This window comes from Protomyctophum parallelum (assembly GCF_964188405.1).
Source record: "Protomyctophum parallelum genome assembly, chromosome: 11".
In the NCBI taxonomy this organism is placed as follows: domain Eukaryota; kingdom Metazoa; phylum Chordata; class Actinopteri; order Myctophiformes; family Myctophidae; genus Protomyctophum; species Protomyctophum parallelum.
The window spans coordinates 26,215,932-26,243,309 of record NC_139707.1 but is presented as its reverse complement, the minus strand read 5'-3'; the positions used below and the strand labels follow the sequence as shown (position 1 = coordinate 26,243,309).

The window sequence follows — 27,378 nt, the reverse complement described above, 5'->3', positions numbered from 1 at the left end:
TGTTACATTTTCTGTTAAATGTACATGCCATTATGATGTTCTTACCATGTTCTTGTCATAAGACCCAATTTACTGAATGTCAAGTCTCTCAAATCTCTTCAGAATATGACACTTATTTACTACGACACTATGGCATATTAGGAGTCCACTAGTAGCCTACTTGTGGTTCTCAAATGTTTGTTTGCAAGGACTCCCATAACTATAAGAGTGTACAAATCGATCAAATTTTGTATACTCTCAGAGTTACAGACCTTTTATGGTCATTCAGAAATCAGGGCTATGTCTTTATGTATTTCTGGAAATAATATTGTCAGCTCATTCTGTATGGGTTTTTTTGTGGCTTTCGCCTGTATTTTATATTTTTTTATGGAGGGACAGACAGTAGGCTGACGGGAAATGGGGAGAGAGATGGAGGGAAGACATGCAGTAAAGGCCGTCGGGATCGGGAGTCGAACCCGCGGCACACTGCCAGACTGGGTTACCAGCCAAGGTGCCTGGACCACTGAGCCATGGCACAGGCCCAAAAATGGAATTTTGACAAAAATGTCCACCACATTCCAGCATGACGATGACCCCTGATTTATATCCCTATGTCTGTCTCTATGTCTGTCTATTTGGGGTATGAACAGCTGCAATACTGCTGGGTGACCTAAAGTGGCACTGTTGAGCAGCCCAGAAACACACGCACCCATGCACGCACGCACGCACACATGCACGCACACGCACACACACACACACACACCGCTCAGTTCGCACAGGTACAATTTTATACATTTGAAAACTTGAAATGGGGCATTCTGCCCATCTGTCGTACTTTAAGTACCAATGTGTTTGTACTTTTACTCAAGTACATTTTGAATTCTGGACTTTTACTTGTAACAGAGTATTTCTACATTGCAGTATTGATACATTTACTAAAAAACACAGTACAAAACACAACTATCTTCTCTAGCAGTACTTACTCCACAGTCTCCTCCCAGCTGCACCACAGTCTCTGGTCCAACTCCTCCATGTCCAGGCGGAACTTGGCGAGGCAGAACTCCTCGATGGCGTACTCATAATGGGGACCACAGCCCAGCACTGACACACACTGGCACAGCACTGCTAGGGGACGAGAGAGAGGGAGTAGGGAGTAGAAGGGAGGGTATACGAAGGATGGGAATAAGAATAGGGAAGAACAAAAGATGCATGAGAAGGCAATGAGAAGAGAGATAGAGAGATATTGTGGACACACACACACAAACCTTCATCTGTCTTATCTTGCTAATGGTGAACAGAGTTTACAGAAGCTTGGTTGGAGACCTACTGCCTGCTTCTCTGTGGCAAGATTCAGAAGAATTGAAAACAATGAAGGTTTCTTTCTTTAATTACCTCTGATAGAATGGGTTCATTGTAAGTGAGGAGAAACATGAGTATAGACTTTAACACTAGTGTATATTGTCTTAAGACTGAGAGTGCACAATTAATTTCATTGTATTTCATTGTATATAAACATTGTAATTGTATACTACAATACTCTCTCCTCACAAATAAAATGTGCTGGTTAAAAAGAATGACCAAAACACAGGATGGCAGGATGGAAACATGAACATGTAAAGCTGTTTACATTGCTTTATCTACACTAGTCGACAGGACTAAAAGGGGTGTGTGTGCGTTTGCGCGTGTGTGTGTGTCACAGTGGGCTCAGGCACATCTTTGCGCACAGCCGCGTCAGAAGAACCTGACGAGAACCTGACGCCCGACGTCAACCCCGGCTTTTTAGACAGCTGGTGGATGGAAAAGAAGCTCCACCTCCGCGGCTGACTGACGCGGAGGAGAGCGTTTCCGGGAATCTGTCCGTCGCGTCAGTCAGCCGCGGAGGTGGAGCTTCTTTTCCATCCACCAGCTGTCTAAAAAGCCGGGGTTGGCGTCAGGTTCTTCTGACGAGGCTGTGCGCGAAGGTGTGCCTGCGGGGTCTGTGTGTGAATCGGAATGTCTCCTTTTCTTCTGCTCCAATTCTTATCCGGTACAACATGTAATGGAGCCTATTCCTTTCAACAATGGAGTTACAGAGTGAGAGAGAGAGAGGGGTAGGAATGTAACAAATATTGTCATGAAATCCAGTATGAACGTCTTCATGGCAAAAGTTTGTCCGGAGTCTTTGCACAGATGTGTGTGACTGTAGTCATACATAAAATAGGAGAGTGTGTGTGTGTGCGTTGTGTTAGGGAATTCACTTATCGACATGTCGACTTCATTAATACGAGTTGACTCCCACCAGCCTGTATCGAAAGTTGTTTTTTTGTTTTGTTTTTTTCCTCTCTTTTTTCATGTGATTGTGTAGGTGGGCTGTGGACACGGAATGCAAAATCTGATTGGCTTAAGGTCATTACACACTGGCGAATTAGCGACGCGATGCGAATAAGCGATCCAAAAAATGCGAATTATTCGCACGAATAAATCGCGTCGCCAATTCGCCAGTGTGTAATGACCTTTAGCCTGATAGTGTGTACTATACATTTACCAATAATCACCCACTCTGGGCAAGACCTACGCTGTAGAGTGTATCATTTTTTTAGGCGGAAGTTGCGGAATTTTGGCCGCTCAAGGAAATGACATTGACGTTTTACAAATCCGTTTAGATTCTCTGTAAATGAAACGTGTGTTGTGATTAGTCGAAAAAAAATAGCGTATCCAGGGGAAATACATCTGAAGGATGTTCCGGCCAGACACTTCCGCTGATGCACTCTCTGCCTTAGGTCATGACCAGGCTTTTATCTTCACAGATGAGCAAGGCTGGGACCGAGGCTAATGATCACCTTATGCGTAACAAGGCCGGGTGGTGGCCCAGTGGAGGGAAAATGAAAGAAAAGAATATGTCAAGAAGGCAACAACAATGGCAGACATGGCGGCGAGAGAGAATTCAGCAGGTGAAACCTCACAGACCCCGAGAAACTAACAGCACAACCACAGGTCACACGTGTGGAAGTACTTCACTCTAGACTAGATGAAGAAGAACAAACAGTGGCCTCTACACTCTGTAAGACGATCTACGTGTACAACAAGAATACAAGCGTTATGCTCGGCCATCTGAAAAGCAAGCATCCAGGTACGGATGACGGCGGAGTGGTGACAGTCGCCCAGTGCAGACGTCCATGTGCAGCTACGCCAAAAAGCCTCTATCAGACCAGAGAAGACGGCAAATCAAGGGGTTTACTTTTCAATTTCAAACATCAGACCTTTGGCTGCAGTGCAAGGGGAAGGCTTCAAAGCGATTGTGAAATATTTTGAACCGGAATACACAGTCCCGTGCCACACAACTCTGTGGGCTAATATCAATCGAGAGAGTGACACCCTGCGAGCCAGGATCAAAGAGGAGATGAAAGGCAAGAGTGTGTCACTAACAACGGACCTGTGGACATCCTCAACCATAGAGCGGTACACCATGGTAACTGCCCATTACATTTCAGATGAGTGGACTATGAAAGCCAGAGTCCTGACTACCTCCCTCATGACAGAGCGACACACAGCTCCCAGCATCTCTGCTCGTCTGTCTGCAATAATCAAAGAGTGGGACAGGCATTTGTATGGTGCATGAAAATGCCTCAAACATGAACCTGGCCTTGGAAATGTGCGAGCTATCACCAAAAGACCTCGGATGCGCACGCCACACTCTACAGTTGGCAATAAAAGCTGGATTAGTCCTAACTGAAATCGCCACGTCCATGGAGCTGGCCAAACGTATCCTACAAGTCATTTTCGACACTTGAACTTGCGCTCTGAAGGCAAAACAACAGCATGATCTCAAAGTAGCCAAAAATAAACTCCAAAATGCGGTTCGGGTGGAATTCCACTTTCATGATGCTTGAACGCTGCCCGAGCCGCTGCTGCCTGCTGCTACAGGTAATGTTATAGGCCTTGATGTGCAGTCTAATACATCTGTCCAGTGAAATTACTTTTGTCACAATAGCCCACGTCTTATTATAACAGTCAGCTCTACTATTGGTATATAGAGCACATTTGGAGTCATTATTTATAATGAAAAATAATGCAATTGTTTTCAATTAGAATTAATTACTCCAAATTGTATCTACCAATAGTCCGAGAGTGGACTGTTAAAAAGGTTAAGTAGTTACTGCATGCATAGCTATCACGGTTATTGTTAATTTATTATACAAAAAAAAAGCTTTCATTTTTATATCAATATTTATTTTGTAATTTTTAAAACTATAATTACCTTGGTGACTATGGAAATGTAGACCCAATCCTTAGTACAATTTGGCTGTAATTTTGGGTATGTGGTTATGGTGAAAGTAAATTGAAAATTACGAATACGATGATGATGATGATGATGATGATGACGATGATAATATCCAAGCTGAAGATGGGGGAGTTGGTGCTGCTCCGCACCCGGTGAGCGCGCCACTCGGGTCTGCTATTTTTGAAATATCATTCAAATGCGCCTCAAATCTTTCAGAAAATTGTCATGCTTTTTAATTTTATTTCGACGTCAGGCCTGAATGGGTTAAGCTGCGTTCAGACCTGAATATATATATATTCGCTCGGTTCGCCCCGTTTGTGCCACGCCAGGTGGCGCCGCGCCCGTTCGCGCAACTTCTCGTCTTTGCATTGACTTTGTATGAAATCGCGGTGCTCTAACCATTCAAGTCTGAACGCACCTTTAGATCTCGGCGGTTTCTCCGCGTCCTTACCGCGCCGATGGGCAACGCCCAAAGAGGGTCTTTTGTGGGGTCGCTACTATTGTGAGTTTTTCATATCGTTACGTCCGTATAGCCTAATAATTCATTAGTGTTCAATACTCACATGGCGACAGGCAGCCTCACTGTTCTGCCAGGGATGGACACTGTGATTATAGGGTGTGTGTTTGTGTCAAAGGAGCGCATTGTGCTGAAACAGGCCTCCAAATGGCAAGGGCTGCCATGGCATGTTTTATTATATGCTAAAACCAAGATGCAGCAAAAATATAACACAGCTTATTTTCTCTTGTTTGAGCGTTGTGTTGTGAGCAGAGCGTAGAACAAGCCTCATGAGCAGGATTCTCCCCATTCAACCAGCTGTGCAGAACTCCAAATTACTGCTGACAGTTTTACAACGTTTATTTTTATTTATTTAACTTGCTGAGGAAATCCAACACGAATGAAACGCTGACTATATTATTGATGTAAGTTCAGCGATATGTAAATGTGATATGAAATCCCCAAATAATAAAACCATGCCAAGCTTACAACACGTCACAAAGTGATGTGTTGTAAGCTTGTGAGACCCACCTTTTAAGAAAGCTCATGGGCTCCCTCAGAATTGGTGTCAAAGTGTACTTGAGCGAGACACCTCAGATGCTAATTGCTCCCGATGAGCAGGTTGGTGCCTTGCATGGCTTCCTCCGCCGTCCATCGGTGTGTGAATGTGCATTGTAAAGCTCCTTGGATAATAAACGCGCCAGTAAATGCACCATTTACCAAATATGCAGTGTAGTACAGTAGTCAAGGCCATAGGAGACAAAAGCATGGAGGATTTGTTCCAACCGCTGGAAGCTTAAGAGGGAATTTGGGAACCCATTTGACTTTATAGTAATGGGTGCAAACTGCGAAGTATAGAGAGACCTTTCCTCTCCATTTTCTACATAGGCCTGTGTTCTTTTCTGTCTGAGTAAAGGTGAGAGACAGAGAGGGAAATAAGATGTGAGATATTTCTGATTATGTGCTTGTAAATGAAATGGAACGTGACTTTTAACAACCTTTGACCAGTCACATGGTGCTTCCTCTCTTCTCTCTGTACGAAGTCACCCCAGAGCGCACTGGTCTCTATGTAGGAGCTCAACCTGCCTGAAGCTAGCTTGTCTGTGTGTGTGTGTGTGTGTGTGTGTGTGTGTGTGTGTGTGTGTGTGTGCCTGTGCGCGCGTGCGTGCAGTGCAAAGCTAACTCCTCCACTCTCATCTCTTCTCAAATTCTCCTTCCTATGTCACAATGCCCTTTCGACTGCCTCAAAGCCTGTATTACATATTCAAAAGCAGCGCGCACACACACACACACACACGCACGCACGCACGCACGCACGCACGCACGCTTAGCTCACGCACGTACCTACTAGAGTCAGGTTTGACCCAATCATTGATCTGCTGTGTTACATCACAAAGCATGCTGTAACTCATGGCCTTTCATGTTTTCTGGGGCTTTTCCAACAAAGGATTGGAGAACGATACAATGCTGCACACTGCACACAACCTGAGACCTTGAAAACGGTTCTGCGTGTTGGTTGGTACTGTATGTATGCTCCAAGGTGACAGCTTGCTTACTTAATCACTTAAAGGACCACTTCACCACTTTTCAACATCTCTTCATATAATTGGTCCTCACTAATGTTCATGATAAAACACCACCATTTGTGTTATTGCAGCTAAAACTGCTTTCAAAGATCAGAAAGAAATGACAAGGACTGCAGCTGGTTATATCAGATTGGTGATTGAGGCTCAAACCATTAGAAATAAGTTTGAGGGACATAGACAATATGATATCAAATATTTAAAAAGTTTTAAAATGCATGTTATTTCTGCTTTAAAATGTACTTGAGTAAAAGTACCACAGTATTGGTGTGAAAATGTACTTAAAGTACCAACAGTAAAAGTACTCATTAGGTAGAAGTTATTATTATTTCAGAAGTTTTCAAATGTATAATGTATATAAAACTATCGGAGTGTGTGTGCGTGCGTGCGTCTGTGTGTGTGTGTGCGTACTGTGTTATACTGTGTGGAGAGAGGGAGAGAGAAGGGGAGATGGAGCACAGTGGAGGAGGTGTTTGTTTAGACACATATCTTGTGTTGTGTTTATATATATATATATATATATATATATATATCTCGTGTTTATAGCAGACTCCTCACTCAAACTTGCACTTGCAGTTTGGGCAACTCGAAAGCAAACTCCACATGCCCAAACATTTTATTTACCTGCCATAGTGTCAACCCCTTACCCCTGTGCCGGATCGGTGGTTAGACTGGCATATTCGCAGGCCAGGTACCAAATGGGGCAGTGTTCCGATAGGCCTACAGTACCAATACCTCAAAAAATTTACTGTAGGGGAGGATGGGGGAAGATGAACCTTTGGGTAAGTTGAACCACCCCCTGTATCTTTAAAACTACACACATGAGTTGTCATGTGACCTCAAAATAAGGACACACCCACCATTTCAACCTGACTATGAAGATGAGAGACACATGGACAAAGTGGAAAGTACATTTATACACAAAAAAGTGTTTTTTGCTGGTCAAAGTAAAAAATAAACTTTTCTGGAATAATCATTTTTATATTAAAGCAAAAGCACCCAGGTCTAAACTTATATATCATGCATGTTGGTGATATACCAATGTATAAAACCCATGTGAATCATTTAGCTAAACATTAGCCTGGAGCATTAAGCTAGCCATGTTTTGTCAAAAAGTGGCCATGGGGCAAGTTGAACCAATTCCTTGGGGTAAATTGAGCCAATTTTCTTAATGTGAATCACCATTCATATTTTTGTATTAAGTATTAGCTACTCAAATTATACTGAATGACCTTTAATTTGGATGTTTGCAAATGTTTGCAAATTTGCTATATTGTATTAACAATATTGCAAATATTATAAGGTTCTGAATAACAAACTTTATTTAATTGTCTTTATATTGTTTAAATAATAAATAAACAGATAAATAAGACTATTTGCAAAAGGGAAAACTGTTATTAAATTATTTTCAATACGTGAATACATTATCTGTTCAAGTTTAAGCTCTTTACATTAAAATATCATGTGGTTCAATTTTGGATCAACTTACCCCTTACCTGGGGCAAATTGAGCCACTTTTTTTTTTGAAAAGGTCATATTTTCATGGCCCTTTGTCATAGCTGCTTACTCATCATTTCAATTGATAGAGGACATCCTGAAATATGTGTAGATCATTAGATTTGACTGCCATCTCATTTTGCCTTGCTTCCAGGACAACTTAAGTAAAAAGTGGTTCATCTTCCCCCATCCTCCCCTACTTTACACCACTGTATTTTATACTTCATCGTAATATTGTGTTGCCTAACAAAAATAGCTGATATATATGTAGATCAGCTACTTTCCTCTATTTTGAAAATCTGCGTTTACAATCACATGCCCAGAATAGGGATGCCAGGTAATGAGGATGACACCAATGCATACGAGTGCACAATTGAAAACAAATATATATTACTATTACTATATTACTATATATTTTTTAAATAAAAACCCTATAGCTGAAACATTACATTCAAAGCATAATATTATGATGCATGTCTGAGTCCAGAGGGGAAGTTGAGAGACTGTAGGGCGTAGGCACACAGTGGAGGAGCGAGATTCATCTCACATGACAGTCTGGGAGATGATGATGATGATGATGATGATGATGATGGGAGTCTGAATATAGAATAATTACCCAGGGAATGTGGGGGAGACAGAGAGAGAGAGAGACAGAGAGATGGGTACAAAATGAGCAAGAACGGGGAGATAACGAGAGAAGAGAATTCAGATAACAGGAGGGAGGGGTAGAGAACGAAAGAAGAGGGTAAGGGTCTCGTGAGAAATGGAGAGAAAGGGAGGGAGAGAGCGCGATGAATGGCTATAAGGAGGGTAAACATGCGTGCATGCCATTTTGCATCATCCAAAACTCATTCCAAACGCAATATTTGGCATGCTGATGAGACATGAATACAGAATTTTATGGTTTGCTTTTTGACGGTGAAAGTGGTCATAGTGTTGGTGTCATTTTCCATTATGTGACAGGGAAAAGGAGCAATAATTATTTTTTCAATACAGCAATGCATTGATAGATTAAAATGAAAATGTACTTTGAAAGTATGAGTATTTACTTGAGTTAATAGTCTGTAGGTGACTGAATGAGAGAGAAGGTGAAGTCAATGTGAGCTCAAGCTAAAGTCGTAAACTCAAGCAAGGAGCTTGAAAATGGAAGCAGTTATGTAGCAGACAAGGTAAACCCATCTAGGGGTCGGTGAAGAGCTGTGATATTGCCTTCTGCCATGGTACTGCCACACCAGGTTCAATCATCCCTGTAGGAGCATTTATCAGTCTCACGATCTCAGCAGAGTGAAGGATATCAGGACACAGGACTCATCTCAATCGTTCAGGTCTCTTTCTTTATTTTCATGTTTCCGGTCAATTTACAGCAGAGCAACAGCATACTTCCATCATCCCTCCTCCCAATCAATCCCAAAACCCTTCCCCTTTATTCTCTCCCAGACACACTCACAATAATAGCATTGACAGTAACAGGTGATCATACTAAAACATGTCCTTCCTTGGTTTGTGGGAGGAGAGAGAACAACAGGATATATGTGGCACCTTACTACAGGAAGGAAAAAGGTCTGATTCTAAATGTAGTAGCTTACACAAATACAGTGGTCTAGCTAAACATGACAACTCATGGAGAGAGTCGAATGACTCTATTCTAGCACCATAGGTGCTACTTGTTCTCATATTCTAGAATGGGGTAGGTACATAGCTACAGTGGCCTAATTAGACATGGTGGCAGCTGTCCGAGTGACAGCTGCTGGTCACTTGAAATGAGGCAATAGTGAAGGATGGATTAAATGAGATGATAAGACAGTAACCAATGTGTATATTCAATTGTATAATTGTTTCCACTTAGGGCATTCTAAATTCCCACCACATCCCCCATCACAAGCATCACCTTCTCTGGCCAGGACATTCCACTCTCATCTGTCGTCACAAACCTGGGTGTTAAAATGGACCCCCACCTCAACTACGAGGCCCACATCAAACACCTCTGCAAAACATAATTTTTCCATCTCAAAAACATCGCCAAACTCCGTCCCACCCTCACTCTACCTGATGCTGAAAAGTTGGTCCACGCCTTTGTCTCCTCCAGGTTGGACTACTGCAACGCACTTCTCATCAGGATCCCTAGCAAGAGCCTTCAAAGGCTCCAATACATTCAGAACAGCGCTGCTAGGGTCCTGATGAGAGTGCGTAAACACGAGCACATCACACCCATCCTCCGCTCACTCCACTGGCTCCCCATCTCATTCCGGACTGAATACAAGATTTCCCTGCTAAGCCACCAGTGCATCCACGGCAACGCCCCCCCCTACCTCAAGGAACTTGTCACCCTTCAATCCTCAACCCGCTCCCTCCGCTCCTCAAACACCAACCTCCTCAAACCCACAAAGACCAACCTACGCACCATGGGTGACCGGGCTTTCTGCTCGGTCGCCCCCGAACTGTGGAACGCTCTCCCCGCCCACCTGAGAGCCCCACAGTCGGTAGACGCTTTTAAGAGAGGACTCAAAACTTTCCTTTTTACCAAAGCATTTTTATAGCCTTGCCCTTATGTTTTAATGTTCCTGTTCTTTTAGATGTTTTTAATGGTGTGTTGTTTCTTTTGCTTTTATTCACTGCTGTAGCACTTTGAGATTCTTGCGAATATAAAGTGCGTTATAAATAAAATCCATTATTATTATTATTATTATTACGGGGAAGGCTAAATGGAATGTTTACAGTGGATAGAAAGAAAGACAGACATGCAGAATAAAGTCAAATTAGAAAGAAAGACAAAGCAGAAGGAAATGTTAAGGCTGCCTCTGGACATGTTTATGAAGATAAATAGCCCTTTGATTAAATGTTGCGGGCTGTGAGAATTCCTGAATACTGCCAACTTCAACCATCATGCCTTGGGGGCAATACGTTATTATGATGCTAATAATGTGAATGAATTATGACAATGCTTTGCAAAGGGCTGGGCGGTTGATAGCCACAGCATTGTGTCGCCATCTCCAATTCACTGCTGCATTCTTGCTCCGCCACAAGACTGTACTTTATTGATCCCGCAGGTGTACATAAGTGTACATAAATATATAACCATGGATGCACAAAGGTTCATTAAGTGAAAGAAGGATCTGCACAGACGGTAATGAGAGTGTACAAATGCATAGTGTCAGTCAGCTAATTACCCAACCCATGAGAGTGTGTGATTCTACTCAAACTGTCATTGATCTCATTCTGACCTCGGACAAATCCATAATCTCCAAGAAAGGTGTTATTGTATGTACAAAACAGTCATATCTAGGGACCTCAAAACCTACTCTAGCGAGGCCTTTAACCTTGAACTGAAGAATCTGGATTGGTCCGATGAGCTCAGGAGCTCACTAGTCGAAGAAGCATGGCTTGGCTTCAAAATCAAATTTACATCAGTACTAAACAACATGGCTCCCTTGAGAACCATCAGGGTCAAAACCTGCTCGGAGCCATGGACATACGCAATGAAAGCCAGAGACAAAGAATGCTCTGAACTTCTTAAATGCTAGCCAAGCGCTTCGACAGTGATCTCCAAACCCAACTGGGCATCCTAAAAACGGAACGAAACAAGCTAAGAAACATTGTAACTACCATGACTAAATCTGCTAAAAGAACTTTATCAATGATAAAGCAGAGGAAAACAAAAACAATCTTCGGGAGCTCTGGAAGCTACTAAACAATCAACTAGGCTGCGGTCAGAAACTAAAAACCAAGTTTACAAATATAAACATCAAATCGAATGACACCCTCATCATTGACAGAGCACATCAAAGCCTTCTACAAAAAACTAGGTAAAGATGATTTTAAGCTGACAACTGAGGAGGTACTTAAAAGACTGTGTGCCCTTCAACCCCACAAGGCCACTGGCCATGACAATACCTCTCCATCAAACAGGGACAGGACCCCCAAGATTTCAAACTGGCCAAAGTAACCCCCCTGCAAGAAAGGGACACCCCCTCCCCCCCCTCTACAAGTCAAGTCAAGTCAGCAGTGGACCACGGTGGAATTTCATTTATAACTGAAACTCTGATATGAGAGCGAGAAAGAGGGAGAGATCTTGAAAAGAGCAAGAAAGAATTGAATATATTCAATGGAACTGTGATCTCAGCATTGGATAATCTCTATGTGTCCATTCCATCTCTCCCTCATCCTTCCAACAGAGAAGGATACACATCTTTCACTTTCTCCTACCTAAGCACTCTTAGCATTATTTGTATTATTGAAGTCTCGGGCGAGCCTCTCTGAGGTTGAATGAGCATGTCTTGGAAGCAGTGGTGGAAAGTACATTTACTTAAGTAAAATGTTGAGGTATTTGTACTTTACTTGACTATGTCCAACTTCTACTCCACTACATCTCAGAGGCGAATGCTGCACTTTAGTTACTACTTTAGTTACTAGTTACTTTGTAGATTTGGATTATTTTTTTTACAAACCATCCATTAACCTAGCCTGACTCTGCCAGATTTCTGCAGTATTGAGTTCACAAGTTCCCTCCTCTGCCTGCATCTGGTCTCTCTCAAGCAGAAACGATGAACCCGAAGCAGTTGGACAAAAATCTGATATCTCCATAATACATTTCGAGTTGTAGTCCTGTTGGTTGTGTTTACACTGTGGCACAGCTACAATATGACGTCAGTCTCGCGTTGATCCCGCCTCTAGCGGCCGCATATCGCTCCGATCAGCATTTGAGTGCTTCGTCTCTGCCCGAGAGAGACCATAGAGCTAAATTCCAATACCCAAAATCTCGGCCACTCGCTCACTCCCACTCGGTCACTCTGGGTCATTCCAGCGTGACCCGGAAATGGTTAACGTTCCGATTGTTAAAGTGCTCCATCGAGGAGGAGAGTGGAGTCGAGTGGAGGAGCCGAGTGGGCTCTCCGAGACCGCATAGAGCGAGTGTACATCAGGTGCAGGCTCGGTGGGGTATTTTGTCTCCTCGCAGCGAATTTCCGCATCACATGTACATGTTTTTTTCCTTCTCCAGTGACATAAGTCCGTCTCCTCCACATGTGGCACAGAAAACACGTTGAAACCCGATACTATGCACCCCCCCCCCCCCCATCCACTAGCTGCCGGACGGCTGAATCGCTGTCAACACAAAAGCTTTGCTGTTTGTTGAAGAGACACATTTTCGCTGAATTGAATAGAGCTACAGAATGATAAAGTAGCCTATCTAGCCATTATGTGAAAGTGCATGGACCACAACAAGCCACTGGCTTGATTGCGTGATATAAGCATAATAAAAGTAGGATATATAAATTAGGCCGGCTATATTGTGCGCACCTCAAAAGCTATAGTTAATTTATCTCTGTGCATGCCTGAATGCACAGACTGCTATGATTGTATAAAAATGTATTTATTTATATGTGGACTGAACTGAATATGTAAGTCAGAGAGACTATACCTAATTCCTGTTATAGTGTCCGTTATTTGCAAAGACCGTCGGAGGAGGACTGACTGTCGGAGGAGGGGGTGATTTATACGCGTGCTTATCCTGGCGCTTATTGTCTCCACCAGGCCGAAGGCATGTGGGGAGAGTATGTTTTGCACTCCGTCCGTCCGTTTGTGTGTCCGTTTGTGTGTCCGTCCGTGTGTCCGTGTGTCCGTGAACAGCTAATCTCGGCCACCGTTAACCCGGTCGATGCCATATTTTGCACACACACTCCCTGGATGCCAACGATGAACCTCTGCCCCAAACTTTCCAGAACGGCCTGTTATAGCGCCACCAGGAGGCCGCTTTGTGCAAAACGGCCACCGTTAACCCGGTCGATGCCATATTTTGCACACACACTCCCTGGATGCCAACGATGAACCTCTGCCCCAAACTTTCCAGAACGGCCTGTTATAGCGCCACCAGGAGGCCGCTTTGTGCAAAACAAGTTTTTGCACAGTACACCTACAGATTTTGTCCAAACATCACGCAAATTGGTACACAGTCCATTCAACGAAACGGGTCTTTCACATTTATCACACTCCATCCTGATTGGTTAAGATTGGCTTCCAAAGTTCACAGGAGTGCTCAGTTTCAAACAAAATGCTGCAAATCATGAACACATCGCGTGATTTCCGTGAAATTGTGCACCCACATTCCCACTAGGCCGAGGACGAAATGCCACATGAACAATTTCAACTCAGCCTCAAGGTGGCGCTATAACTGGCCGAAAAGTGTTTTTACCTCTAACTGCACGGATCTGTGGATAACCTGGTGGAGACCTGTGCCCGGAAGGGCACTTTTTCTAGTTCACACTATTTCAGGAATAAATAGCCTTGCCTTGCACATGTTACCAATACATACACATTGGCCTCGGTTACATGCACATAATGATGAATTGTCTATTCTGTAGACTGTACGGCTCTGTTCGGAGTTCCAGTGATCCAGCTGTGTGAGTGTGACACTGTATTGTTCCACCACTTTTGCTTTGGCAATATAAACGTATGTTTTCCCATGCCAATAAAGCCCTTTGAATTGAATTGAATTGATACACGTCATTAGTGATCGCGGAATGTGCCGTCGCTTTGAAATGACAGCGTAGTACATTCCGATTCTAGAGGAAAATTCGACCACCACTCTGTCCTCGCATCGAATCCTCTCCTCCTCCTCTCCTCCTCCTCTCCTCCTCGCTGGGGGCGGAGCCGAGGAGCGAGTGGAGGACGCGAGGAGAGTGAGCGAGTGTGAAAGTTGCGGTATTGGAATTTAGCTTATGGGAGCAGGAGGAGGAACTCACTGCTGCCGCCATCTGGCAGAGGGAGTCAGGTTAACATTAACCTGCTATTTTCAAAAGATTATTATACATTTGAAAACTTATAATGGGGTATTCTGCATAATGAGTACTATTAGGCCTACTTTTAAGTAAATTTTCATTACCGGACTTAATGGAGTAGTTTACAGTACATTGCAGTATTGATAGGCTACTTAACGTTTTTTTAGTATAGTTTGCTTGAAAGCTGCAGCATAAACAGGCCATTGAGTTCGTGTAGGACCCAAATCGTATATGGGCCACATTAAAGCCAGATTTAGACTTCATTGTGTGACAGTATCCTCCTGTGCCAGTGTCCCGCACGATGTGTTGCGTCAAGACACATTGTTGTTCTGAGCTTGTAGATTAGCTGGATCCGTTGTGGGACAGCATTTTATGAGTGAGAATATATCAAACTATTCATATAGATGATGATTCATGCAGCTGGATGCCTTTATTCGTGCATGAAAAATAGACTTTTTCAAATGAATGTATTATATTGTGATCTACTATATTTAATGCCAGATTTATTTTGGCTGCATTTAGCCACTGCCAGCCTTTTTCATATTTGCTTACCTTTTAAGTAGTCACAGAATATTCATCTTCACTACGATCATTGTTAATCCGAGAGTTTGCGCTACACGTTCACGAAAAAATAAATAATCCAATCAATAGTTAGTCCATTAAAAATGTAATGGTTGTCGTTGCAGTAGTGGAACGATACAGCAAGAGCGATATGAATTATCTTATCTAGAATATTCTCTAACATGGAAGTGGATGGGAGGCGATTATTGGCAACCACGTGGTTTCCGTGTTCCTCGCTTCACTGGGACTTGAACGCTGAATCATAGGTTAGCCAAGAGCGCCATCTAGTGTAAAAACCAAAATAAGCAAAAAGTCATCAAAGTAGTCCTTGGCAGTGGAGAAGAGGGGTTCCGTCGGGACAAGCTTCAAGCACACTCTAGCAAGGATTCATTTAAAAAGCCATTATTTACTCAACAGGGCTATACATTTTAAAAACAATTAAAAGCCATCAAATGCCGACCAATTTCATCAGGGCATGGCACGTCCTGAAGAAGACGAAACCTAGAGTGTGTCCAAGAGCTTATCCCAATGGGACCCTCTTCTCCATATACAAAATGTTTTAACTTCAAGCACCTCATCATCACGGACTGGAGTCCTGCTGACATCTTTTATATGTCAGCAGCACTCGGCTCGCCAGCCTCTAGTCTATAGTCCTTGGCAGTGTGGGCCTTTGAAAAGTCCTTGGAAGTGAATGAGTTAAAAAGAAAGAATGAAAAAAGAAAGAATTTGGTAGGCCACTGACAAGAACATACAGTACGTGTCTTTAACATGTTTAACAATTGACATGCAATTGGCGCCAATAAAATACAAATAATAAAACATTCAAAGGTGGAGATAATATGCATAAGGTCACTGAATTTGAGGCAATTGGGGGGAGGCAATTGCCATCCCTTGGGACCCCAAATTACACCCTTGATCACAACCTCAGCACCGCAGAAAGATCTCTGGTACAGAGTAGAATTACACTATCCTAGTATTGTGCAAATTGACGCTACATGGTGGTGAAAAGATGGATGTGAACACATGGGTGAACCTCTTGTTGTGTTTGTAATGATAGCAATTAGGCAATTCAATAGTGCAGAAAATGAGAGAAGAAGTGGCATGCACGCAATGTTCACAGTGGAGCTGCTGGCCAGGTGGTAATCTAGGACTCCAAGTCACTGATGTGTAATTGTAATTGAGCCGCTGTTGCTAACAACACGGCAAATGAGTGTGACCAAAATAATCTGTGGAAATGGACTGAAAGTGATTTCAAGGAGAACTACTATTTTGTAAATTTGGTAAATCTGTAGAGGAGAGGGACACTTTATCTACTATCCGTTTGGAAACCAATTTGTTTTGTCCTGGTCATTACAGAACTCTTGCATGATGGCCACCAGGTTTGATCATCTAAATCATTTGACGTCATACTGTATCTCTCTCTCTTCCGTGGCTATCTTTGGACTGAACTACCTGTGTTTCATAAATCATCTGAGTTATATCTGAAGTTAGAGTAGACTGTAGTGGTGAGAGGAGAGCACTGTGGGAGTGGTTCAGTGTAATTTTGTTCTGAAGAGGAAGAGAAGTAGGCTACCGGTAGAATGTATACAAGTGCGATTTAATTGTGGTTTTGGCATTGAACATTGGAACGTTTCTTCTGGGGAAAAAAAAAATATTTAATTGTAGACTTTAAATAAATTGAATGGAAATGGCCGACCTACACACGTTGTGAACTTGTAGATCTGCTATTTCCACTATTGTTTTAAAATGTATGAAAATGATTCAACATGGAAACAATTAGAATGATTATAATTGTGACAGGTGTCAATAGAAGTAACATCCATTCATTGCCACATTGGTCTTGTTTGCAATCACGACAACGTAATACAAGCCTTAAAATCTATATCAGAGCAGTTGAACATTATGAGCAATGCTGTCTCATGCAATGTTCTGAATTATTCCCACTATTCGCAAAAATAGGAACATCATGTTTATCTCTGTCCCAGTACAACATATACTGTATCTACCAAGCAAGTATTGTTAGCATTAAGTCCCTGTGAGGCTATATGAATCTGAGTGTGTTTCATAATCCAGCAGGGCTATTTCTAGCTATAGACACTTGACTGGTGAGAGGAGAGGATTGTTGGAGAGAAGTTTTGCACAATGGCCTTTTAGGAGACTTTCACGATCCACAAAACCGGAATTTAAAGTAAGGTGATTCATGAAAAAGGTACAACAAGCAGCAACTATCTAATTGTAATTCATGCTTTAGAAATGAATAGAAAATGAGTATAACAATAGAATTAAATATAAGCAGAAAGGCAGCTAGACAATATCATGTTTAATCAGAGCATTGAATGCTCCCAGTAGACGTGTCTACTGACCTACCAAGTAGGCTACATTCTCTGCGGTTGATCACGGCTACCAGCGACGACACGTGTTGTCAACTGACTACGTGGCCGACTATTAGGGGACTTACGTGGCTGGTTAAACTGATATGAGGTTAGGGGCCGGTTAAGACTGAGGTTAGGGTTAGGGTTAAAGTTGGGATTAGATTTTTGTGTTAGGGTCAGTAATGTCGGACAATGCTCATCGTCGCTGTCAAAACAGTAGCTGTGATCAACGCACATGTATAATGCAGCCTACTGAATTTCTCAAACGTCACAATATAACGTTCTGTGCTGGAGAGAGAGGAGATGATTGCGGTAGGTCAGTAGACTGCAGCATTCAATGCTCTTATGTGTGATTTTGTCCCTTGGCATTCGAATCCGCTACTACAGCAGTATGCCATCAGCAAACTGAGTCATCATCAAATAGTTGCAGCAACAACTTTACAAGATGCACACTCCCAGCTGTCCAGTGGGTCTAATTTTTTATCTGCCAAAACGTAATAATAATAATATTAAAGTGTCTCCTTGATCCTTTCTGGTACAATTTGTATCTGATTACATACAGACACATGAAATGAAGTAGTAATTTGGCCATTCACAAAACTATGCAATTTTCTTTTTTAATTTTTCCAACTCAAGTTGAAGGCAGACTCCATACCACAACTATAATGACAGTGGTGAACAATATCATTAGGATCACAAAATCCATCACATTTTAAAGTGCAACATCATTTATTTACAACATTTTTAAATAACTTTTTCATTCATCAATGTGCATGCTCACACCATTATCGTTATAGTTATTCTTGTACTCGTAATTCTTTGCGGATGTCCTTTAGTTTATTCCTATCAATCATAATTTATATCTCATCTAAATCCTCTGCATTACATATGGATGGGTTATACTACTATATTGTTTTGTGGGAGGTGGGGTTGGTCCTTGAGGATTATTTGAAATCATGCTAGAGCTAAAGGCTGGGAACCACTGGCCACCAGGACACTGCAGGCAGGCATATAATTGGTTTGATAAATATTCCACCGATTGGACAGAACAGAGACAGATTGGGCTTCCCCCAAACCTATCGGAAACACATTCACACACGCAGCAAGGAAGCCAGCTCGTCTCTTAAAGGACAACTTTAGTTGTTTTCAACCAAGGTTCATGTTTTAGGTTGTTATTAGAGAAAGTAAAAGATGAGTGTTCATTTGCTTTTAGGGATTTTAGCTGTTTTTGACAGCGGTTGGGGACATTCGAGCATGGGGACAAATATGTATTTTCTATTTTTTTACAAAATGTTATAGCGAATTGTTTTAATGATTTACTTATAGTCCTACTAGACCCCAAGAAATGATATCTGTCCACAAAAGATCACAGGATCTACTGAATGTGAAGGTAGCCTACTGCATGGGGGGAAGCCACACTGTGGGGTCGATTAAGGACTTCTATGTTACTTACTTCTATATTACTAATCTAATTACAGTATTATGATCTGGGGGCGTGTAGTATGTCATATTGCAATTTTGGGCATGTTAAGAAGCGCTTTTGACACCCCGCGGAGTGCGCAAAACGGCCTTGAATTAGTCATGGGTGTGTTTAAGGCGTGTTTGAGACGTACCCAATCAACATGTCCGTACTATTCTCTTTACCAGTCAGCTGATGTCACATACGGAATGCGCACTTTGGGGGTCGTGGTATGACATTTCTTCAGGCTGGCACCATAGAAGACATGACATGCCTTTGTCACATTTGGGTTAATTATTCCTATTGCACTGCATGCTGTCACCTTTATGCCTCAAAAGAACAGACCCACCTTTCAGATCGGAATGGAATTGCGAGTAGATAGCAGCATATTGGCAAATTGCCAATCCATGCGTAATTAATTAATTCGATAACGATAGAACCATGTACCATACAGCGAATGAAAGCAAGATTCCTAAGGAATATGGAGATTTTTACATTTAATAAAACGGTTGAGAAATGAGAGAACCATGAGTGTTTATAGGCTAATATCAACGTTTTTTTATGAAAGACAAACGGGCTGTGAACTTGAAGAGCTCAATCACCATCCCGACACGGAAGAAATATAGCCTAGTGCATGCATGTATATGCACTGTTGCACTTGCACACAGTAGCCTACACACGCTCTTTATTTGTTTCTATTGAAAAACACCAGTAAAATAACGTTTATTATATTTTATTTCATTCAAGTCAAGGAATGAGTTGAATGCGTGCTGTAATGCTGTGGCCCCGATGGTATGGTCTTCGCTGAGTTCGCTCGTAGCATTTTATTGAAGAAGACTTGAATCGGGTGTGATACAGCATATGAAAGCACATTTCCCACGGATTATGGAGATGTTTTTATTTATTTTTAAGGTTGAGAAATGAAAGAATTATGGCCGTTTCTAATCTCAACATTTTTTTTAAATAGACGCAAAACGGCCATGTCTCATAGAAACAAGTAAATGGGTCTATAAAAATAAGCGCATATAACAGGGGTCTGTAACCTATTTTAAATGAAGTGCCATGTTTTTATTTTCTAAATAGTGAGTCTGCCATATCCAGATTAATTTGAATGACACCACATTAAAATAAAAAAACATATTTTGATTGTCCACAAATATAAATTTCTTCCTTCTTTTTAAATATGTTCTTGCACATTGTTATAATGATCATTATATATCCCCCTGCAGTCAGAGTTCATAGTTTTAATGAATGAATGTGATGCATTGTGAGCTGGTATAGATCTGCTATTTTCAAAAGTAATCTTTTTATTTAATTTTTGGATTAGCTGTCCTTAGTTGGGCAAATGCATTCATCTGGGGATCCTTGACATGGGAATGTGCTTGTTTTGCACTGGTTTAAACAACATTAGGAGAAAAGCCCAAATAACCACTTTAGAAACAAGAAAAGCAATCACACAGAAAGCAACTTTACAGAAAAATAAGCCGCTTATAATAAACAGACATGGCAACACTCTACCAGCTTCCCAGAGCCGCTCAAGTGTCAAATCAAACAGTGCTTTTTGCGTTTATGAGGTGGTCAGACCCACGTCTAATCGTTATGCGCTGAGTGTCTTTAGGTCAAGGGGCTTAATAGCAAATTGCGCAAAGCGAGAATAATTAACATATGGACACTCCCACAATGCTAAAATATTCAGGGACGCGGTATGCCAAATGTGTGTGCGTTCAACACGGGCCGAGTGCGTTCAACACGGGCCGATATGCCTTTCATAATATGAATGTGCGCAGAGCGAGGCCAATTTATGTATTTCCATTGGTAAACCGCACCTTCAAAATCGACCTGTGTGTGTCATAAGTCTCAATATGTACGTTTGACACATTATTATTTGTCCTATCTGCCCTGTGCTATTTGTGATTACGAAGCCTAAAAGGCAAACAAATACAAATTTTAACTTTCCAATATTCAATGCAAAAAACACAATTAAATCCTTAATTGCAATTATTTGTGTGACAATTAACCGTCAACTTAAATTTGTAATTTTGACAGCCCTATCCGAGCCCACCGCATTTAGCACACCGCATGTTCTAATGATAACCCACAGCTGGAGCAAATGTACTATTCAGTATTCACGCAACACAATTATCTAATACACAATACACTGAATACAGTATGATAACCACGGGCCCTCTAGCTGTAATCCTGAGCATGACGTTAAACTGCTCCGTTGTATTAACTACCATCGTTAATGTAGTGGGTGCTTCAACACCATTGCAAACTGTGTGTGTGTGTGTGTGTGTGTGTGTGTGTGTGTGTGTGTTTGCGTGCATGCTTGAGTGCTTGCGTGAGTGTCACAGAGTTGCCACTCGTAAATTACAAAATAATAAAAGCATGTGTGCGCAAGTTGCCCCCCCCCACACACACACACACCCAGTTAGGCCAATTACCGAAGTCAGTGTGTCGCTTCACAATGATATGCTTAACCATCGCGCACACACACACACACACACACACACACACATGCACGTTTGCACACACTGATTTAAAAGACGTTGCTTTTGCTTTGACGACAGTGACAGATAGCATCAATATGATCTGGATCACCACACAGGTTAATTGCTGAAATCAGTGTGTGTGTGTGTGTGTGTGTGTGTGTGTGTGTGTGTCAGACGTATACCATCATTATTCCTTGCGCGGCATGTAATCAATGGATGAAATGATTAGCAGACGGTATAAAATTTTTTTTTGGCACTACATACTGTTATAATCCGGCCTCTGCTGCCTGACTCAGACGACACTATAGGTGCCATTTTGAACTTCCTATTTTTTTGTAATATGACAAAATTTAAGAGGTGGAGGCGTGGCAAATGTCATTATGAAATTATGAAGACGGTAAAATGCACTCTCCGACACCCTGGCGTGCGCAAAACGGCCCTGAATTAGTCATGGGTGTGTTTAGGGCGTCACCTCCATCAACCCAATCAGCTTGGCGGCTGCCAACAGTCTGCTGATCCCCGGTACGATATGCGCAAATTCGGCTTTGCTTTAATAGCGTGCGAGTGGTATTACATTTCTGCAGGCAGGCACCACATCGGAATGGAACTGCGCGAGCATATAGGTAGCATATAAACTGTCAATCCAATGCGTAATGTTCCCACAATCGTCTAACCCCCCAAACATATACAAGTTTGCTTGATATTGTTTAATTGGATAATAATAGAACCCATGTACCATACAGCGAATGAAAGCAAGATTCCAAAGGAATATGGAGATTTTTACATTAAAAAGAAACGGTTGAGAAATGAGAGAACTATGGCCATTTTAAATTTCAACTTTCTTTTGTCAAATATGTTTTTATTGAACAGATTATAAATTATTACAAACATTATGATATGAAATACTTTTTTTATTAAACAAAATTTAAGAAAAAATAAATAAGACAAAAAAGAGAAAGAAATCCCTTAACCCTCCCACCCATACTGCTCAGTGAAATTTCAACTTTTTTATAAAAGACAAAACGGGCTGTGAAGAGCTCACCATCCCGACAAGGAGGAAATATAGCCTATTGCACGTATATGCACGGTTGCACACATACAATGGAAAAACAGCTGTAAAATAACCTTTATTTTCTTTTATTTCATTCGAGTCGGAATGAGTTGAAATGCCACCTACTACTGTGCGCCATGCGTAATGCTGCTGCCCCGATGTTATGGTCTTCGCTTGTAGCATTTGACAGAATAACAATAGAATCGGGTGTGATACAGCGAATGAAAGCAAACTTCCCAATTTAATTTAAAAACATTTAAAGGTTGAGAAATGAGAGAACTATGGCCGTTTCAAATCTCAACTTTTTACCACGGAAATCCGCAGCAGTCGAGCTGTTGCCATGTCTCAGAGAAATAAGTAAATAAGTCTATAAAAAATAATCCCAAAAGAAGCTCTTTTGGGGTCTGCAACCTTTTTTAAATGAAGTGCCATGTTTTTATTTTCTAGATAGTCAGTGTTAACCTGACTCTGCCAGATGGGGGCGGTATTGGGTAACCATGTTCCCCAACACAGCAACCATCTGGGATCTCTCAGGGAGTTGAGCTAACACCGAACCACTCCGTGGTTCGAACCAATCAGCGTGAGCTAAGGGCGGGATATGTGCGAAACCGGATGTGAAGCTATATAGTAAGGTTGGGCGATATGCCAATTTTTTTCAACCGCCAATCGTCTGACCAATATTCGCCGATTGACGATGTATTCGTGTCATAAAAGTAAAGTGAGAACAGCTCACTGCAGGTCGCAAAAAAGCCAGATCTACAAGCTCTCAAGGCGCCGCGTCCTGCCTGTTTTCGCAGCTCCGTTCGCTAGGCGTTGAGAGCTTGTAGATCAGTCTGTTTCTGCAGACTGCAGCGCAGCTGCGCAGCCAGGGTAACTTGCTCCATTCCCTCCCCGCACCGGTCGTCGGAGGCTCAGAGCGGAGCCCACAAGCTGCTGTGGCCGGGCTGATCCACACAGGCTCTCAAGGCATCGCGTCCTGCCTGTTTTTGCAGTGCCGTTCGCTACGCGTTGAGAGCTTGTAGAGCTGTCTATTTTTGCAGCGCTGGTGTCGGGGTTAGTTCACGTTGTCAATAAAAATAACTTGGATTACAGGCGGAGATGAAGTTCAATCAGTGGGTTGCAACACCAGTATTGGCTACACGCTAATCTAAGCGCTAAGCTAATGAATGATCCCCGTGCCTATACACTAACACTAGTAGACAGTTTTTTTATTTTCCCCCCCGCCACTCACGGGTGGCGCATTGGGATTGTGATGAGACACGAGACAGCAGTGTGCATTCTGTTGTGACTGTATATTATTAAACTGCATGGGTCTGGACTCCGGAGCTTAAACAACATGTAGGCTACAGCCTCCCTCGGCTCCCAGCCAGGCTGCCGTAAGTGCCGTGCCGCGGTGCCCGATGCTGGCTGCTGACAGTGCTGAGTGCGGGGACTGTGGGAGCATACCATTATAACGGGGGATTTCCACCCGGCCGCTGTTACTACTTTGCTGGGCCAAATTGATTCACATGTTGCTCACACTTTACAGGTTATCTGGGCTAAATCGTCCCGAGAAATCGCCTAATAAAAATATTCGGCGATTGGATTCGTATATTCGCGATTGACGATGTATTCGTATCGTCACCCAACCCTAGTATATAGACACGTCAATATGATTGGTTGTGTTTGCACGCCCACACGGTGATAGACAGACGGTCCCATCCAATCATCTACCAAGTATCTTGAAAAAAAGGAACAGCCCCGTCATCGAATTTGCTTCCGAGATCCCAGATCCCAATAAGCTGTGAAACAAATTTGTGTAGCAAGCTTCTTGGATCTGGCAGGTTAAGTCAGTGTGCCATATCAAGATAAAATGTAATGACACCACATTACAATTTCATATTTTGATTATCCACAAATATAAAGTTCTTCCTTCTATAATGATCATTATAATATATCCCCATGCAGTCAGAGTTCATAGTTTTAATGAATGTTTAGAATGTGCTGTGCAGAATACATACATACATACATCTGTGCATACGTACGCAGTGTGAAATGTTTTTCAGTAGATGGCATCAACACAACACATCTCCACCAAACTGTCGCTCTCTGTCTCTCCCTCTCTCTCTCTTTCTCTCTCTCTCTCTCTCTCTCTCTCTCTGTGGTAATTAGTACAGGCAGTGTGCATGTGGAATATCTATTTCTGTGATGTTTAGCATCATCCGTTACCACCCAACCATTATATAATGAATTGGTCAGTGACTGCTGTGCCCTGACTCTGGTGTAATAGCTATCAATTAACTTGGATAAAAATGGACACACATTACAGCGTGTGTGTGTGTGTGTGTGTGTGTGTGTGTGTGTGTGTGTGTGTGTGTGTGTGTGTGTGTGTGTGTGTGTGCGCGTGTGTGCACATCTTCATGCCGTAATGGGTCTCCCCAGGTTGGCAGAGGGAGAGTTTGCACCCAGGATTAGAGTTTAGGCAATTGGTGCCAGGTGAAAAAATGGCTTACATAAAATCGTTGGATATAAACACACACACACACACACACACACACACACACACATTTATTAATCTATTGGGGGCGGGGTTATTTATGTTTTTCAACAATTGCGAAACTACGAGACAGTAAAATAGGACACAGAGGTTACTGCCATTGCACATTTCATGAAGCTCCATGCATCCCACCTCAGTCTTTTTAGTGCCTGGACAGACACTGAAGAGTACCGCCATACATCACGTCATGGACAGATGGACACTGAAACCTCTCGAAAGAATTCATTGTTCTCATGTTCTTCCCCTAAAACCAAGTGGAGACATAAATCTATACCGCCTTTTCTTGTTCTGCCAAAGTGTCTGGTTTTACACCAGGGGCCCTCGTACAGGAGACTAATGGTTTTACACCAGGGGCCCTCGTACAGGAGGCTAATGGGCTCTGTAGCTTCACATTCCTCGCCCAGGGGTCCGCAATTACTTCTCTTCATGTCTGTCTGTCTGTGTGCGTCTCTCCCCCTTCTCATTGTGTCACTCATCTTGTCTTTGTCACGGTACGCAATAATGCATCATTATCTTGCCGTTTTTTATATAATTATGTTTGTCCACTTTCTTATGTTTGTTTATTCAACTTTCCGCATGAATGATCACAGGTTTAAAAAGACAGGTGCCATTAAAAACACTGAATTATGTTGCTGATTACAATACAAAACCTCAAATCTAAAATGCAATTGCCAATATCTAAAGATCCGAAAATCTAAAACACAAATCTAAAATCCACTATCATTTAAGAGTAACACTTAATATAACTAGGCCTATAAAGGCCCCTACCAGGCTACCAATGTCATCATGACTCAGTTTCAAATTTCACATTTGCTATACAGCTAGAAGGAGAATTGTGGCAAAGGGTGCATAGTTCATAGTGTCCGCTTCCAAAGACATGGGGCCTGATTCTTCAACACGTTTCCGCTGATATAATGACGTGACGCTAGCGGAAAGGCATTTACGTGGATTTCCCACATTAATTTGGAATTCATGGAAATGGCCGTGAACTTGACGCTCACGTAGGTTTGTCGGAAACTCCGCCAAATCCTACGGGACCTCTTTAGGTGGCGGAGAAATCTACGCAAGCATACACTTGCGTATAGATTTATTCAGAAGGCTTTAGTCTTCATGCTGAATCAATAAATTGTTCCCAAATCTCAGATAAAATATGTAGGCATGTGTCCCCAACATATTGGTCGATCAGCACATAAAAAAATGATATCCTATATATATATATATATATATATATAAAAGCACTTGTATGCCTAAATGCATGCATTAGGATATTTCTATCATGCGCGATTGGGGTTGCTCACTCGGCAGCCTTCTACTCGAAGTGCAATGGTTGTGAGCTTGTAGATCGGCTCTCGCGGACTCGCTGCATGTTAAAAAACAAACTCACAATTATAATAAGAACATAGGCTTATCTGCATTCTGCACTGTACGAATCCAACATTGTTTAGTGTAGTAATGCCTGCAGTAGGCGGCAGGCCTATTGAAATTGTTTTGTTAAGGAGCTCCTTGAGTCAGTTGACTGTCGGTCGGTGTGTGTGTGTGTGTGTGCAGGGTGTGTGTGTGTATGTGTGTGTGTGTGTGTGTGTGTGGGGGGGGGGGGGCAGACAGCAGCGTGCTGCCGATCCGATTCACATTGGAAAATGAATAGGGCTATATAGCCCTATATAAAAAATAGAAGACCACATTAGCCTAATGAATGGCATCAGCGTGTTTGAAAGCCAGCTCACCTCCACTCGCGCTTGTTCACAAACATGACGGACAGACTTTATAATAATGTATATTGATATTGATCACATGCATGGATGTCACACACAGAATAGTTTAACTCACTGGATAAACTCACTGGATTATAATTTCTTCAGACAAGAGGATCCCAGGCCTATATAGGCCTATAATTATTCACTTATGAATGTATAGGCTACTGTTCTTTATCGCGCAACCAGTGTCGAGGGCCCATGCCCCCCTCCCTCTCTCTCTCTCTCTCTCTCTCTCTCTAGCTCTCTCTCAAAAGACGACTTTTGCATTGACATATATCTATGACATATATTTTAAATATCGGATATGTTTTACCTCTGCAAAGGTGTGAGTGAGCACCCGCCTTGGTCCCGAACTTAATTAAATAAATTATAATTATATTGCTTCAGCGGAGCACGCACCGTTGTAAGCTTGGAAATATTTTTATTTCCTTTGGTGTCCTTTGATGGATTGATGTCAGTTTGTACATATATAGTAGCCTACAGTGGTAATATACAATGGTGCAGTCTGCGGCTGCAAAGCCTTTTTTCTTTTTTTGACAGACGGATCTCAAACTGCTGTCTGCT

The 27,378-nt window shown here is 42.2% G+C and overlaps 1 protein-coding gene across 2 annotated transcripts in view; it reads right to left on the bottom strand.

The window, feature by feature from the left end:
• LOC310866741 (receptor activity-modifying protein 1) overlaps positions 1 to 27,378 on the bottom strand; it is a gene marked incomplete at its 3' end in the record, with an annotated part of 53,690 nt that overhangs the window by 12,436 nt on the left and 13,876 nt on the right. Inside the window, exon 2 of one of the 2 annotated variants that reach the window (XM_083776462.1) lies at positions 963 to 1,104. In XM_083776462.1, coding sequence (XP_083632588.1) covers positions 963 to 1,104 — 142 coding nt within the window. The remainder of the gene's footprint in view (positions 1 to 962; positions 1,105 to 27,378) is intronic. The other variant, XM_083776463.1, reaches the window with a different exon arrangement.